General features: G+C 47.3%; 1 protein-coding gene across 5 annotated transcripts in view; it reads right to left on the reverse strand.

Moving 5' to 3' along the window:
- Positions 1-477: 477 nt before the first annotated feature.
- The window catches only part of LMO1 (LIM domain only 1), a 79068-nt gene continuing 61834 nt past the window's right edge, over positions 478-17711 (reverse strand). For all 5 annotated transcript variants that reach the window (XM_072039346.1, XM_027461550.3, XM_005029160.6 and 2 more), the window contains 3 exons: positions 15094-15307; positions 5043-5168; positions 478-925 (listed from right to left, as the gene is read on the reverse strand). In XM_072039346.1, the coding sequence (XP_071895447.1) occupies positions 820-925; positions 5043-5168; positions 15094-15307 (446 nt within the window). In that variant the 3' untranslated portion in view covers positions 478-819. The remainder of the gene's footprint in view (positions 926-5042; positions 5169-15093; positions 15308-17711) is intronic.

The following is a 17711-nucleotide window of genomic DNA, read 5'->3' on the forward strand; positions in this document are numbered from 1 at the left end:
GCATCGCCCCACAGGAAAACCTCACTGCACGTCCAAGCCTTGAAATCATCGTTCTGCTCAATCCCTAGGGAACAGCTAGGCCTGGGGGAGCCTGAGGCCAAAGTAGGCCCGTGAGGGCCTTCCCACTGGAGGTGCCCTGCCCAGCTCCATGCGGCTCAGCCCTAAATCAGCATTTGGTCGTTGTCTGCTTGGGCTCCAACAAGTGGCACTGACTGCTCCCCACCGCCACCACCCCCACGGGGCTCCCTCCCTCCTGTGATGTAGCACGGCAGCATTTTGGAGGAGTCTTGGTGTGGCTCACACTGCAAGGTTTAACCTCGCAGCAGGGACTCGTCCCACAGATCAGATGTGCAAACTCCTGCCTCTGCTGCTACGCACACAAGTCCCAGGGATACGTGTTATGTATTTACAGAAGCGTGCTCAACACCAGGCACGGGAAATAAAGGTTCCCACCGCATGAACAAACCACAGCAAAGATGACCAGCAAACATTCATAGTTTTTAATTCACACCAGTAATAAAATTGCATTACATTTTTCATAAAATAAATGTTCCAGTTTATATACAGAAAACAGACTGTACAGAGCCCTCCCCCAGACCCCAAAAACTCACAAACATACAGGCAATGCAGTGCTCAGCTAAGCAGGCACAACTGTACATCTAAAATTGTAACTGCTTTGTGTTGGGGGGGAAAAGTACTACAATGTATATAGTCCTCTCTGGACCAAGAATTAAAAAAATATTGCAGGCAAGCTGACAGACGCCTCGCTGCTGGTGCGGCCGAGCGTCCATCCACAGTGCTCCAGCGAAGCAGGGTTTGTTATTGAACCTGGGACTCGAAGCTCCCGTTCAGCTGCCCTTCCTCATAGTCCATCTGACACAAGATCATGTTGTTCTTCAGGAAAAATTTGTCTCCCACACAGAATCTGGAACACAAAAAGAATCAACCCATCTCAGTATGAACAGGATTTTTTTTATTATTTTTTTTTTGAACCAGGTGATTTTATTACAGAAGAAAAAGAAACAAAGGTTTAACTTGTCCAGCAAAAGACACCCCATTATAATAGCAAAGGTAACACCTTGCCTTTGCTGCACCCACGGGCTAGAGCAGAGGATACCTGAGGCAGTTTGGGGCCAAAGGCAGGGGGAGGAGGCCAGGAGCAGCTGAGAAGGCTATCCCTGCAGATGGGAGGTTTTAGGAAATCAAGCAGGTGATATCTTACGCAGAACCTCTGTGAAGCTTGTGCTGGTATCCATATTTTCACAGCTCCCTCAGGTGAGGCAGTATTTACACTAATTTCAAGGCAAGGACTGGCTATTAAGTCCTTCCTCACCCCCTTGTGTACAGTGCTGAACAATAAATAGAAATTTCCTGATAGCTGGACTCCTAACCTTTATCTTCATTGAGCGAAGGGCACTGCTCTCTATATACCATGTAAATTGTTCTGTTTGTATTGAGGTTGACAGAGAGGCTTGTGATATTTAACAATTTTATTTGACCATTAAGGTCAAAAAAGTTCCACATATAGTATCTGAGAGGTATAAATTGACAGCCCATAGCTTTTTCACCCTGTCTGCTTGCTCTGGAATTAGAAGCTAATCTTTTCTTCTTAAGATAACACACAATGCCCTTCGAGCCCAATCCAGGGGCTGTTTTTTGCCCACCATGCTGACAGGATGATGGCCGGACAGAGCACAGTGCGACCTCAAACGCCGCATCCCGTAACCCACAGCCTCGTGCCGGAGGGCAGCTGATCTCACAAGGACACCCCGCTGCAGGGCCAAGAGTTTAGGGGGTGCTGAAGGAAGATCGGGGGAGATGATCCTGGCCTCAGAGGATTTAGAGGACCTCAAACTCCTGCCTGCTCTTAGGCAGAGCTCTGGCAGGGACATTGCCAGCTCCTTGTCTAAAACACTTTCTAGATTTGTAACCCAGCTACCTATGGGCAAAACATCTCCACAGAAGTGCATGTTCTGTGCTACAAGAGCAGGAGTGGTCATTTTAGAGCTCCTTCAAATGTCTGACATGAGGACAAGATGCAGATAAGATGACTCATTTGCCGACAGTACAAAGGGAAGTGGGAACCATGATTTCACTGGAGACCTACCTTCTTCCCACTGTGGCACGTGCTTTAGTAGTTCTGAAGTTTATCTATTTATCTGTGTTAAAAAGCTCAAAATGAATCTCACTTTAAATTAACAACTTTTAAGCTTAAAAATTGTATTGTGCACACACTCCAGAAAACCACATTCCCCACCAGCAGTTTACTCACTCTAATTAACACCACAGCAGCTTGCGTTCCGCTGCTTGTCGTTACCCGAAGTACAATATAAATCTCCAGGAAGAGAAACACAAAAATGGCTTGTCCCCAGCATCATCACCAGCTGCCTCATGTCAACCCTGGTTTGGGTCTGAAGGAGCGAGAGAAGCTGGAAGACTAGGGAGCTGGAGTACGTACGTGTGGGAGCACTGAAACACACAGCAAGGGGCACCCAGAGACCCCCTGACAGTTTGGGAGAAGGGCTTCATTCACAGGAAAGGAGACTTTGCCTCTTTGCACCTGCAGACCCAGTCTTGAAGCTAATGAAAACACTGCATGCTCTGTATAAATATTAGAGATTTTGCTGCACTGGATTTAACACTCTGTACACAGCCTAGCTAATAAAGAAGGGTAAGCAAGCTGGAAGAGGACTACAGGAGAGAAGTCTTTACAATCAAATCTTTGCATAGCTGGAGAAATAGGCAGGGTCACTGATTCCAAACTAGCTTTGGCATCCACCTTTGCAGTTTTGACTCAGGTTTACTTAAGCCCACGATTCTGCTTCAGCGTGCAGTGTTGCTGTTACAGGAACACTTTCAGTCTGCCCTTTCGGGCCCAAATCTCTTGAGGATAAGTCATAAGTGTTTGTAGCTTTCAGATCTAAGCCAAAAATAACAACTTACACATAGCTCTATGCTGTCTACTCAGCACGTCTTTCAGGAAAGCTCAGCTCGCCCCAAACGGGGCAAATCCCTCGCGCACCAAAGAGCGACTGTCAGCCAGGTGGGACTGCCTGGGCCCTGCCAGTGGCAGTGTATGGGGGGTATGCAAGGGGCAGAGCAGGGCAGTAACAATGCCAGCAGCCTCCAAAGGCAGAGAGCTGCCTCCGAGCCTTTGTAGCAAGACGAAATTTCAAAGAAAACAGCTCCCATCCTGAAATGGAAACTAGGCCGTACCAAGCCTTTACGTGACAGGAGGTAGTGTAAAGCAGGGATGTGGTGACAAATCCTCATCCTGCAGGCTCTCAGCACTGCCGTGCACACAGACCAGGGGGGCTGCTTGCCTCTGCTAGGAGGGATGCATGAGATGCCCCCTTCCTAGTGTCGGGGGGAGCCTGGGAGCAGCCCTCTCCTGCACTGGGGAAGGAGGCCTGAGCCTGAGGGCCGAGCTCAGCAGCAATGTGTAACGCTCCCAGTTCTGGAGAAAAACCTCCCAAAGCAGCAATTTCAGCTGCGTGAAGGAACAGCATCCTGGGGAGGGAACGGACCAGCTCTGCCTGCAGCCACACGCTGCTGACCAGCGACCACAGCCCTTGCAGAAGTGTGGCTGTGAGCAGCAAAACGAAGAGCGGGCAAGTGGTTCAGCGATGCTGCTGGCGAGCAGCAGCGGCCCAGGGCCAGGAGCCACTAGATGTCAGTGCCGCCTCGGCGCTGCCACCGCGCAGGGAAGCCGCCAATATTAATAGGAGAGTTTTCCACCTCCAGCAAACACCGCCTCCGTGCTCAATAACGTGATGGAGTACAACCACCGGAGCTGCAAACCGCTCCTCTAACGCTCCTCGTCCCTGCTCCGGCACGAAGCGGCGCGCTCCATTTATCCCGGCGACCAAAATTCCCATCAATGGACAGGGAAGAAGGACCAGGCTCCAGTTTGCATGGTCCCATTGGGTTAGTGGGAAAGGTGGAGGAGCTTTGTGTGGTATGGCATCCTGTAGAGCCGTGTCATTGGAGGTCCTACTGTGGCTTTTGTTTTATGGCAAGCAAGTGGTAAATTTTTAAGTCAGGCTTTAACTTGACTTTCACAGAATAAAGGTCTCCATCCTCCCATGAGTTTTGCCATCTTTCGCCCCTTGCTCATGCCTTCACACAGGCCAAATCATTGCCTTCTAGTTTGATGTAGTTTAATCTTCCACCAGTGTAGAAGATGCACCCTGTGCCTTAAGCACAGCCTTCGGCTCCTGGGCAGGCACTATGGCTTGTCTAAATGAGCAGCAAGAACAGCAAGTGCTTTCGGTTCTGTCTTTGACCAGGCTGGCTGGCTGTATCAAAAAGGGATACTGAATTACATCTGACTCCATGGGCTTCCATGCTGCCTACAACCACCAACAAATAGGGCACTGGGATGATTTTTCACAGCCCTCCCAGATTCAGCTAGCTACAGATAAGTCAGTCCATGGGAAAATTTTGCATGCCGCCCATGGTTATACACTTTGACATGCATTTTCCACTGGGTTAAACCCAGCAGAAATACCCAAATCCCATTTAAAGTTGCACCAAGATCCCCTGTTAATTACACAGCAACTAAAGGGACTTGTTCCTAGTGCTGGAAAGGGCTTATCTAGAGTATTGTTCTCCTGCTTCTCCCTCTTTCTCCTTCTTCTCAGCCCTCCCCAGTTTTGAGGGTGCCAGAAACCTTATTTAAGCAAAATAAAATTAATCCGTTTGCCAGAGGACATCCATTCTCCATCAGCTGTGTTCTGCGAAGAGTGTAGCTGCTGAAAGGACGCTGAGGCAGTTTGTTTTATTCAGCAGCAGCTGTGCTGCGTACAACAGCATCCAGATCCGCAGTCTTTATGCCCCTCTCGCCCCCCCAGCTCCCACCAGCTCCGGGGGGATTTGCAGGAAAGGCCACAGGTACTCACACAGGCAGCCTATTGCGCCAACCCGAGCCGTGCCAGCGGGCTGCGAGCCCCCGAAAGGTAGTGTGGGTCGTACATTTCCCTGTTTTGCAGGCAAAGGTATAAATTAGCTCATGTTTGCGTGTATAATAACTGTGTCCTTACCGCTGGTTGCAGAGCTGACAGGCAAAGCAGTCCAAATGGTAAACATTATCTCTGGCCCTCATCACCATCTCAAAGGCAGGGATCAGTTTACTGCAGGCAGCGCAATTCCCGGTGGTACCAAAGAGCCTGCCAAAGAAGCACAATCATTAGAAGCCATTTTAATTAAATGGTGGAAGGACTAATTAAGTGTAATTAGCAGTATCAAATACTGTATTGCACCAATAAATAGAAGTTGCAGTCTCCATTTCGCTGACCAGCCAGTGTGCGGGAACTTGGGCTAAAACTGCCTGGTGAGCAGGCTCTGATTGTCAAGATGAAAACTTCATTTGCTTTGCAAGCCCAGGGCTAATTTGCTGTCTAATGGAGAACAGCATTAAACACTCGGTGTGCTATTTCGGGGCTCACAAAATTTCAGTCAAAAGCTCTCTTTGCCCCCGGGGCTGGGGGAAGGTGCCCGGAGCTGCCCTTCCTCCTTGCCGTGGCCACGGGCTGGCGAGCTGTGGCACCCCTGGCCAGCAGCGCTGCCGGGGGGCTTGCCAAGAGCCTCGCTCACCTGCTGTTTAAGAGGCAAAAAACACAATTTCTCTAGCAACGAGCACCAGAGTGTTTGGCAAAGCATCTCAAGGAGGGCAAGCCCTCCTCCCTGGCTGTGTCCCCTCCTCTGTGTCCCTCCCGGGAGCCAGCTAAGCCCTTCCGCCGAGGCCCAGCCGGCGTGCTCAGCCGTTCCACTTCAGCTCCCTGGTGCTCGAGGACAGCCCTACAGCACTGGAGGCTTTGCCACTTTCATCTTGCCTTTCACTATCTGTCTCCCCAGATGTCTGCTGCTGTTACAGCTCCTGCCGGGGGACTCAGCCACGATGGCAGCATCCTTCCCACGGCCCCGATCTCCGAGGAGCTCCTGCAGGCCCATGTACGCCACCACCACGCGAAAGCCAGGCAAACCAGCCGGGGTGTGAATCAACAGGCCAACAAAACCGCGTTCCACCTGCATCTGTGGTCAATACACACGTGGCCAGTTACTTGGCTTTGGAGATGACACGAGCTGTGCTCGTGCAAGGAGGTGTCTCCTGCTGCACGGCTGCGGCTCCGCGCGTGCAACGCGTCGCTGCCCACAGACAGCTCTGGGCTCGGGACTCGTTTCAAGCCACTGGTTCTGGCTGATTCCACAACACACGGACGAGGAGCATCAGGAAAATCCATAACCAATTTCTAAACCTGCAATTTGCCAAGCTAATCAATACTAATTATTGCTGGCCAGTAATTGTGAACTAAACCACTCAGCAATGTTATAGAAACCTCCGCATAACTCTCCCGCCCTCGCCGTGCTGTGCCACCAAAGTTAGCTTGCTCCTGAGCTGGAGAAAAAGGCTCCCCTTCTATTTCATGGGAGGTGGTACCAGCAGCCTTTCGCCCCACCCGCTGGGAAAAGCCCGAGGCTTCCTCTGAAGAAGCAGCAGCATGTTTTCCCTGAAACAACAGGAACCGAACAGAAGCACTTGTGCTACAATGGGGCAGGAGAGAAAAACTGCAAAGGGAGCGCTCCAAAATCCTCCCCCAAGACTCCATCACAGGAGGGCTGAAAGGCAGAGGAAAGCCCCGGCATTCAGCACCCGCTCGCAAATCAAGCCCTGATGCAGCCATCCGCGTTCCCTCCCTCCCCCAGCGTAGCTGCGCCCTTGCACGAGTGCCTCCCTTCAGCAGAGCAACACCTGACAGCTTTGCTGTGGTTTTGCCGTTTTCCACAAAACCCGGTGTACGTTTTTAGAGTGCCCAAGTCACAGCAAACTCGGGAAAAAAAAAAAGAAAAAAAGAAAAAAAAAAAAAGCCCAATACATTAGGCAGGGAAACTGGGAGGTTAATCCTAGATTTGCTCTGTGCCCAGCACTGCTACGTGCACAAGTATAAAATATCCATTATTCATTAGCATCACAGTTGTGTGGAGCTCAATCTAGATTAAACAAAATAAAGGGGCCCCAGACAGCACCATTTGCATTGTTAAGCAGGCGCTTTTCTTCAGCCTTCAAATAGGAGACTTTTCTAAATGGAAATGATGGGGAAATTTGGACAGATGTTCACTTAACTATTTAAACAGTTAGCTTAAGAAACATGAAAAATGTATTTGGCATCGTATTCACCTGTCTCCTTTCAGGGGGCTGGGGGTAAACCAATTGTTAAACAGCTTTGACTGTTTGCATAAGATCAGAAGCTTATGTTCTGTCCAGCTGAAATCGTGTTGCCTTCTAATGTCTACATAAATGTAGCTCCCAGCTAGTCCGTACGCTAACCTTTTTCTCTTCCATCAAGTTTCACAGCCCTCCATCCCCTGCCTTTCCCAGCCGATGAACATTTCGCACTTATCCTAGCACTTCCTAATTTTAATCTGCTTTTCAGGGAGTGACTTCGAGCCCTGTATATTCAGCATGCTTCTAAAAATATGCTGCAACTTGTAGCTCAGTGAACATGAAACAAACATTTTTTTTAATCTGCTCGAAGAAAAACAAAATGAACACGGACTTTTGCCTTTTTTCCTCGCCTATAAAAAAAAAAAAAAAATAATATTAAATTGCCACCTCTGATACCTACTTACCCAGCAGCTACTTGAGCTGAAACTTTCTGAGGAGGGGAGCTTAACATTGCTGGAGGAGGGAGAGGAAGAAAATCCTCCGCCACAAGCCCCATCTGTGGTTAAATTTAAAATAACCCCACACGAGCACACTGATCTGCATTCTGTCCCCCAGACACCTTCGTAACAGATGCGATACTCTCACACACTCACGCACACAAAGTTTAAGCGCATTAGAAAAATCTATCAGAAGATGCTCAGCATCTACTTACCAGCTTGGTGCCATTGGCATAAAAGAAGCTGGAAATACAGAAAGGGTTCGGTCTGGAGTTGTTTTGCTGCTTCTAAAAATACCATTTTTTTCAATCTTGCTTTTGAAGATAAAAGGCAACAATTTTTAAGTACAGATTTATTCCCCCTTATGTAACAAGGCAACCTAGCCAGCTTGTAAATAAGCACAGACTATGCAGATTTCAAATTTAACACAATTAAACTTTTACCCTGTGGTAGTAATTATGTTTAATGGCTCTTAGCCTGAACTTAACCATGTCTATTGTTGTCAGCCAGTCTAAAAGCAGGAGTTTGTCCAAGGACAATTTTCTGTAGTTTATAGGCACACTAAAAACCCTGCTACGCGCTGTTCTCATTGGCCATTGATGTCAGTGTGTATAGTAAAAATTAAAGCTAATTGGCATACAGCAGCAGCAGCGAATGCAAATGAATTAATGGGAAAAGAGGGGAGAGCTCTTGGAAGCGGTAAGCAACTGTTGAAGGATGTTTTTTTACAGAAAGTCTTGTTTGGACTGAAGTATAGTCTTCTGCACAATGATCCAGACCTCATGAGCTCTGTGAATATGCCTCAAGTTAGTTCAAGTTATTAATTCAAGGTATACCTAAAGCCACCAGCACCCTGCAGGTCTGGGGGGAGAAGAGAATGGCAAAGGGTGCGTAGTGTAGGAAAATGGGTAGAAACTTCTTATAAAATGACATTAAATTGAGCACCTTTTTATTTTTTTTCCTGCTCAGACCAGAATGTGCAAGTTGGCTGAACTGAGAAACCAATTACCCATTTCTGTCATCACTACAAACAACGAGCTGCGTTAGTCACTGGCTGCAAGGAGGGAATCCTCACTCCTCCTCCTCTCTGGCCTGGTGTCTGGCTAGCTCGTAGCTCGCAAGCAAGGAAGAAGAATCTTCCCTCTGCATAGAGTGAAAATTTTGGAGCCGTTGACTTCACTAAAGGAAGCAAAAAAAGAGGGACCGGGATATGCACTTGTAAATAATGAATGGTACAGAACGGATGGGTTGTGAGGGTTTTTTTGTGTTGTTTTTTTAAACAATACTAGAACAAGACAAGTTCAAAATTAAACTGCTGAGTTGAGACTGATAATTCCCCAAAACAATAGGCTTTGTCAACAGTGAAAGCTGAGAATTATGAGTTGGAAAAGGAATAAACACTTATCTACAAATAAGTACCTACATTTTTTACATGCAAGTAGTTACCTGCACAACTATATTTCTCTATATTTATATACCCAATTATCTGGATATATAGGTTTTTGAAGAGGTACGGACCCCATGCTCATACCCTTTCTCCAGCTCGTAGGTAAAGCAAGTTTTCCCATACCCCTTTCCCTTCCTTCCCTGTTTATTCCCTGATTATTTCCCTTCCTGCTGCTGTTTATTTCCTAGATCCATCAGAACCGCTTAGAACCAGGCTCGCTTCACCTACCTGGAACTCATTGCTACGGAAAGAAAGGATTTCCCCCTGTACTACTTGAAACAAGCCAATTCGCCTTACAGTGAGGATAGCTTTTACCAGCTTTTGATCAGAATTTTTCCTGTCTGAGCGTATTATAAATATACTGAGCTACAAATCTGGTTTGAGCAGAGTACCGAAGGTGCCAATAATTGCAGGGAAGCCTGAACATCACTTGAAAAGATGAAAAGGGGAAGCTTAAAAGCGACTTCAGACCTGAGGTTCCCAACTTCCCTGTAATCAGCATTCGTGTAATATTCAGAGAAAGCCTTCACGAGTGGCATTTCAGCAGGGTAAATACATCGTAGCTGGTGCACCCTCCTCTCCAGGAGGGCTGCAGTGGGAGGTCACATCAGCTGCAGGAAAGGAAATGCATTTTGATACTGATGAAGCTGGTCAGGCTGTCCTCTCATGATGCCTTCAAGTTCAGTCCAAAGGAATTTCCATCTTGCATGCCCAAGGGTTTGTCACTCCCAGACAGCGCAACGAGAGGACTTAAAACAAGGGCCCCTGGCTGGGTGACCACACTAGCTCTGAGATCACTGGGCATAAACTTCAAGGTTGCTCAAGGGCATGTGTTTTCAGTTGAAGAACTTGTACAAATGTTCACTTATTTTTACTCCTTTTGTCTCTTCCTCCATATTTTCTAGAGATATTCTACAGTGGGGCTGGGGCTCTTATCACAGGTAGAAGTCCTGGTCTTCCTCTCCTGTCCCAGCCTTCCTGTAGTGTAACTGATGCCACTGGCCTTACAACCCATCTTGGCTGCCTCTGCAACTGCTGAGCACTTGTCGAGCACCTCCTCTTAGGAGAGTTTAAGAACAGCAGTCAGAAAGCTGCAAGTTTGAAAGCACAAGAGGCACGGCAGCATTTCACAGCCGGGAAAAATACTCCACATAAGCCTTCCGCCTCACTGGGAGGTTGTGCAGGGGAAAAAAAAAAAAAAAAAAAAGAAAAGAAAAAAGCAAGAGAACAAAACATACGTTGCTTGTTTATCCTGGAAAGCACAGGCTGTGAGGAACTCCTGGACCAGATAGTATGAAGAAAAAAAATCTTGTGTTTTAACATCACAAAGCACAGCAATGCTGCCAATGCCAAGACACACTGTATTTTGAGCCTAATTAATCCTCCTTAATCTGTACAGATACCAAGTGTAGAAGTGAGGGTATCCTGTGTAGCATGCAAGACGCTCCCTGTCGCGATGCAAGAACAGGGCTTCGATTTAGCATCACTTGCAGGCTCTGAGCAGACACCATTTGTTCGGGCACGCTGCATTTCTGCCTTCCCTCCCACACTGAACGTGTCCCGTGAAAAGCAGGCAGCACACACATGCACACCGCTTAAACAGAACAAAACCCAGTATCCAACCACTGGAAACCCCAGCTCTGGACAGGTGGCTCTTCTGGCCTCAGAGATGCCCATGGTGGCGTGCAGTAAAGGTGGAGTGAAAGCCCCCGAGATGCAAACAGCACCGCAGTGTGCCAGTGCCAGGGGCTGTTGGGGTGCCCAGGGCTGCTCTGCCTGCCCCAGGCACTGACACCATGCTCGGGTTGCAGCATCGAGCCGTGCTGAGTTTCCAGCGCTGATCAAAAACCCGTGGGCAGCTGGGGAAAAGAATTTCTACAAAATCCACTGAGGACAACATCAGGACTTCCCAGAAAATCGTCTCTCTTACCAATTCACCATCATTTTTTAATGCAGATTTTGCACTTTCTTTAGAGTCTAATTAAAGCCCTGATCAATTTAAGCAATGGAAAACTTTCCCAACACCAGCACAGCAAACACGCCGCAGCAACTGCTCTGCCCCCGTCAAAGCGATCCTGACCCTCCTTTCCTCATGTGAGGGCACCACACCGAGTAAAAAGGAAAAATTACCTTCTTCATCAACACATCACAGCAAAACTTACGTTGTCAGATCCTCCTGGGAAATCCCGGTGTGACACCCAAGCCGTGCCCGTGACCTGGAGCTGGGTGAATGTTTAATTACGCGCGGGAAGACGAACGCGACTCTGCTGCACAGGAGCTGCGAGGAGCCTCCTGAGCTGCACGCTAAGCTGCTCCGTCCCTTAAGCAGCCTCTCCAACAGCATTTGCTTATCAAAAATAATTAGAGGTAGAAATGCTGGAACTGTGATTATGAAACAAATGGTAAATCTATTTGCTCAGATGAAATGTATCGAAAGATACATCTTGACACAGCTGGAGACTGAGGTGATACCGCAAGGATAACAACTCGAGATCCAATTTCATCTTTCATGATTAAAAAATGAGCAAGAAAGCGTTTTATGAAATGTGAAGGTTAACAAATGTTCCTTCACAAGCAATGACGACAGTTTATCTTTCGAAACAAATGATCGGGCTGTGGTCTGCGAGCAGCTCCTGAAATACATTTGAAAGATTTTCAAAGATTTGCCCGCTGAGGATGACTGCGCACGGCGGCCAGCCCGAGGCGGCACCACCACCGCCACCACAGCTGGCTGCGACACGGAGGGCAGGAACCAGCTGCTCCCATCATAGCACCATGCCCCGTGCCGGTGACAGAAGCCCTGACATCTGCCCCCAACCCTGGTGGTGGCTGCAGAGGAGACCCCGAGCAGGGCAGGGGAAAGCACGTCGCAAAGCACATGTTCCCCAATGCCTTGATCAGGCGTTGGGCTTCTGATATGAAAGATGCAGGTATTTGCGATTATGGCCTCAAAATCAACCTAGCTTTTAATTTTAGCTTCTCAAGTGATGGTTGACCTACTGAACATCAGCACGATATTTGACACTGGCCTCATTTGAGGCATACAGAAGAAGTGGTCAACAATTCCTTGACTGTCCTCCAAGCACAGCACTCACTTCTTGATGTGAGTACAGCGTGAGGTACAAAACCTTATTTTTAGCAATGAATGCTGCTAAAATTTGGTGAGTTGAATAAATATCATGACTTTTTTAGCAAGGTAAAAAAGCTGTGGATAGAGACTCTAAAACTATATGAAAGGGAAGGAATTAAATATGATGGAAATGGGTAATTCTACAAGAACCATTCAAATTACCAGGAGTGAACTGACAGAACAGAGGATGGTGGCAGCAACTTCAGTTCCTTCTATTAATAGAACTAATAGTTAAAATCGGGAGAGAAAGAAATACTATGCATTGAGGGCAACAGGAGATGTTTTAAAGTAAAAAAAATAATTAAAAAAAATCCTTTATGCTTCCATAAAACAGAGTGCTGTATGGCTTTGCTCCTTATTGCTATTCTAGGACCCTGAGAGGGTTCCTTATCAGCAGGAGGACAGAACCCAGGAGTGCAGCAGAAACCCCCAAAGTGAGTATCAACCTGAATTTAATTAGCAAGAACACAAAACATCACAGCTGTGAAGCTGGCTGAACAGCTGAATGCCAGTTAACAGCTGCGTTACAGAACTTACACTATTCCTTCCTACCCAACTCCAGGTCAAATTTTTTGGGTTATGACAATTACAGAGCACCTCCCAACAGCAACAGAAGTAAATTATTTCTAGTGGTCAAAGGTGCTCTAAGAGACTATATTACTCATATTACCTAACGTTTCTTTAGCACGGAGAATGTCTAGCTCAGTTTTGCTCTTCACAATTTAACAATTCTATGCAGATAGTAACAGACTCCCCCCCTTGGCTGGTCAGGGATTGTTCTAACCCAACAAATAAAGGCAGAGGAGCCTACAAAACCCCTTTCAGGTCCAGGACAAGTTTGCTTCGAAGAGCCACTGCTGCTGTGACAGAAGCTGCATGGCCATGGTAAAACACTATCCTCAACTGTTGCCTTCCACATTTCACATCATGAATTGCCCTCTCTTCTCAAAGCTGGGATGTGGGCTGCTTCTTGGAGTCTGCAACTCCTGGCTTCTTTCCTACCTCTAAGCACAGACTTGTCATGTGCCCCCCAAAGTTTTGTCATCTACGGCCCAATGAGAAGATCCCAGATTAAGCTTTTCTACCTCAAAGCAGTATTCTCGTGATAAACCACAGAAAGAAAGAGATGTTCCACAACTGCAGTGATAAAAAGTTCTTCCAAGTTTAACATCATCAATATTGCTCTCCTTTGGTAGTCTAACATGTCTGATTTGATGCTGCATGTTATTTTTGTTATGAAACTAACCCAAATATAAATCAATACAGTGTTCATTAAATGGATGGGTAGCTTGTAGGTCTCAAAAAGCAAATGTGAATGGGAATCACCACCCAGCTGATGAATTTCTAGTAGGGTTCTGCAGCGCAAGGAAGAACACTGAGTATCTGTCTTTCAGGTCAGAATAAAATTGTTGTTTTGTTTTAAAATTAAGTAATCAAGTGCACATATGACAAAGTCTAGAGAAATTATAAATGATAAAAAAGAGGAGGATGGCTGATGGAGAGACCTAGATTGTTTGGCAAGCTGGGTGCAAAAAAAGGTATGTGTTTTAAGACCATCACATAAAGAAACATTCCAGAAGCTAATGCAGCCTGTACTTTCTGGAAGAAATATTATTTCTAGAAGCAGCTCTTCTGAAAGACTGTGGGGGTTCCTGTGATTAGCAGTTAACACATTTCAACAGCGCGCAAAAATCCTTGTGTGGATAGGATGTTTTTGTATACTGCCTTGCTGAAAGGCAAGGTGGCAGCTCTCATATAGCAGCTATTAGACTGATTTCTTCTATTTGGCTCCATCTTGTTTTAGAAAGAGAAACTTCCCTGTTTAAGTTTGCTCAGAAAACTTTTCTAAAGATTTTCAGGAATATGTTTTACACGGAAATACATGAAGTATCTGATCATTGGGACCAATCTAGCCACCACCTGCACACCACAAGGTCAGCCAGCAGTGTACCTCCCTTTCTGAAACCAGTGTGGTGGGTTTTGTTTTGCTTCAGGTGTGTTTGCTGGTTGAGGTTGCACAAGAAATACTGTCAGTGCTTTAGGAAAAAAAAAGAAAACAAACACTAGCTGGATATCAAGTACGTCCTTCTAAAGGAAAAATAAAATAAAACTTGGAGTGTTTTGCAGTGTGACCCTCATAAGAATGGTTGCATTAGGGCTGCTGCCTTACTAAAATTCATTTGTGCTTATCTACAGTATTTTGTGCAAAAACCCTATACACACTAGGCAAAAAATCCCATGTGTTGTTATGTATTGCAGACGCAGACTGTCAGGGTAGCTGTAACTCAGAGTTACCATCGGTCTCTGCAGACTACCTCATGAACAAAAAATTTTTTGAAGTTGATCTGTAATTTTGGAGTGTTTTGCTCTGTTTACTTAGCAAAGAGACAAGAGCCCCATGGGAGGAACCTTGCTGAATATAAGCACTAAAAGTCTGTGTAAAAGTCAGCACTGGAAGAGAAAAGAAAAAGCTAAAGGTCTGGTCAGATCAAAGAATCACAGAATGTCAGTCGTAAAGGAGCACAAATAACATCATAGATATGCAAGAAGAATTAATGGCCTTAATTTTCTCAGCAAGCCCTTTTTGCTGTTTGTTGGTTCAGAATAACAGAGTTAAACCATGCCATCCTCCTTCCATCTTGACCGAAAGATAGGATGACACCTCACTGACTATACCAGGTATGTTGAGTGCAAACCAAAAGCCACTCTCAGACAGGGAAGGAACTCCAGCCTCTTCTGGGCAGGGCTGACCACGCACAAGCACACATTTTCACAGTAGGGGGCTAGAAAGACAAACAGCTGGCAGCAAACCGAGAGGCTTTGGGAAGAGCCCCCGGTACATTCCTCTATTTACCTCAGGTAATCTCTGCGGCAAAGAATGAGATTTGCTTTTGTGTAAAGAGTTGATCCAACCTCTCCAAGACGACAGTCGCAGCAGGCACACTTCAGACAGTCTTCATGCCAATACTTATCCAGGGCCTTCAGCAGGTACCGGTCCTTGATCTTCCTGTTGCAGCCAGCACAGCCCTTCTGCTTCCCTTTGGGTTGCACGGATAACATCGGCACACCTGCAACACCAACACAGCAGGCACGTTAGACAATACCCAAACAGCTCAAAGAGGCTGCCTGCATTCAGGGCAGCGCCGTGAGCTGGAGCAAACACATCTGTGAGCAAACACGGCTGTGGCCTTCGTTACAAGGATCTCCCATTGCAGGAAGCCGAAGGCCAAAGGAAGGTAAACGTAGGTTTCGTTTGCTGTTGCGGGGTAGGCAGGAGCTTGCAGGAACACACTTCTTTCCTAAGGGTAGGACTGACACAAAAGCACCAGACTTTTTTTAATTAACATTTCTGCAGCAGAATAAACCGGCAGCCATTTCAACACTTTTTCCCCCCTCATTAGTAGTACCCTTGCGCTGTTAATTACCGGCCACAGGCAATTACAAAGATCAGAAGGGACGCCAGTGCGTACACCCCAGCCCAACAGCTTGTCCAGATCAAGCTGGGGGGGGGGGGGGTGGGTGTACAAGATGGGGTATGCTGCTGGTTTCCCTCCTTTGTAAACCCCACTGGCCACAGAGGCCCCACCGAAGGCTAGAGCCATCCCTGGGCTGCTCTAAAATTGATGCTACTCAAAAGCCTGCTGGACTGCTGAGAATACCCCAACCAGAGGCTCCCGGCCAGCCGTGAAGCCACCCTGCTTTGGGAGCATCAAGGCAGTGCCTCCCACCTCCTCTTGTACCCCTGGAGCAGGCAGTGAGAAGCCAGGCCTCTTCTGCCCTCCAGAAATCCCTGCTGGGGCTGCAAAGCAAGCACGAGCAAGGCGAGAGGTGGTGACAGGATACTCAAGTTCCCGAGCCGGAGAAGGGCCCTGGCTAGAGCAGCAGGGGTCACTGGTTGTATACCCTTACCCGAAGTTAAGCCACCATTTCTGTAGCAAGTTGGATGTCCCAGAAAGTAGCAGCTTTATAATGGAATTATGAACAGCCCCTTACCCTGAGTGGAACAAGTCAGTGCCACTGCAGTAAGTGACATTTGCTGCTTGCCTTAGAAACCAGGGTGACCCGGTGGTGGCTAATGCTCAGCACATGTAAAACCTACCACTCATACAGCAATAATTGCTTTGTCAGAGCTGCAAGCAGATGACAATAGCACTTAAGACACCTCTACACAAACAGCGAGGTATTGATCCATCCGCTATCAAAGTGGTCTCAGCAGCACGGAGACAGGTCAAGTAACATTCAAAAACTCTTAAGACTTAAAGAGCCCTCCTGCTTTGCTGCAGCATGCTCTGCGACGCTGGCAAAGTCAATACTCGCAAACTTTTATTGCATATTTGCCACTGGCATCAAAAGAATTACGTGAAAACTTAAGCCTGTTTTTGACTACCACACATGCAGCCCAGAATGGCCACTCAACGCTGGTTCTGCCAGAGGTCCCATGAGAAATTCCACACATACGGCCATGGAGAAATACACTTTTGGGACAGAGGGAAAGACGGGGAAGTCTGAGAAATGCGATACGCAGCACATCATGAGAAAAGCCTGCCTTATTCTGAGATGCGGAACGGCACAAACACAAATTTGCATTTGAGATCTGTGTAAGGTTAGCACCAGTGATGAATGAAAATAGTTAGCACTTACAAAAACTAAGACCTAGAGATAAGAATTGTGTTTTCAGATAGGAGCCCTAGACACCAGTGAGTCATTACCCACCCCCAAAAGCTGGCTCTCTGAATATGAGCTGCATACCCTCACACGCAGCAGAGGGCTTGTTAGCAGTGGTGTCTTCGTGCCATTCTGCTTGCAGGCTTCGTTTCGTTAATTGGGGGTTCCTGCATCTGGAGATGCTGCAGGTTTCAAAATGCAGCTTCTGGATACCCCTCAGATCCCCTCGCACAAGAAGTGCTGCTTGGATGGGGTCCGAGGCCATCTGTGCAACTCAGAACACGTCTTCAGCCTGACAGCACCTCCCAGGCCCCTCAGAACCCACGTGCCGTACCCCTGGATTTCCAGCTGCCTTCACCCGGAGCGAGCGGTCCCTTGAGACCAGGGCAGCCGTGTGGGGCTGAAACCCTGTCCGGACCATTACAAGAGTGTGGTTTGCTCATCGCAGCAGGTTTCCCAAGCGGTTAGCAGGCCTGGAGACAGCAGCAGCGCACGGCCGCGGCCTGGCTGCGTGGCGGCGGTTCTTCCCTCAGCGGCCCTGGCTGCCCTCCCTCCCCGCTGCCGCCTCAGTTCCCTGCCATTGCAAGCACACCATTGTCTTAGGAGAGGCTTTTGCGAATAAGGGGAATGTAACACTTTGATTTTCTTCTAATAACTAGCAAAGGAACAGATATATATATTTTTAAACAGTACCTTAAGCAAGGAAAAAAGCTATGTATTTGGTCAGTGTTCAGCAGGGGGCTTTCTAATGAAAAAAGGTACCATTTCAGAGATCATATGATGTTCAAAGCTGCTATTCCCACTCAG

This window comes from Anas platyrhynchos, chromosome 5 (assembly GCF_047663525.1).
Source record: "Anas platyrhynchos isolate ZD024472 breed Pekin duck chromosome 5, IASCAAS_PekinDuck_T2T, whole genome shotgun sequence".
Lineage (NCBI taxonomy): Eukaryota > Metazoa > Chordata > Aves > Anseriformes > Anatidae > Anas > Anas platyrhynchos.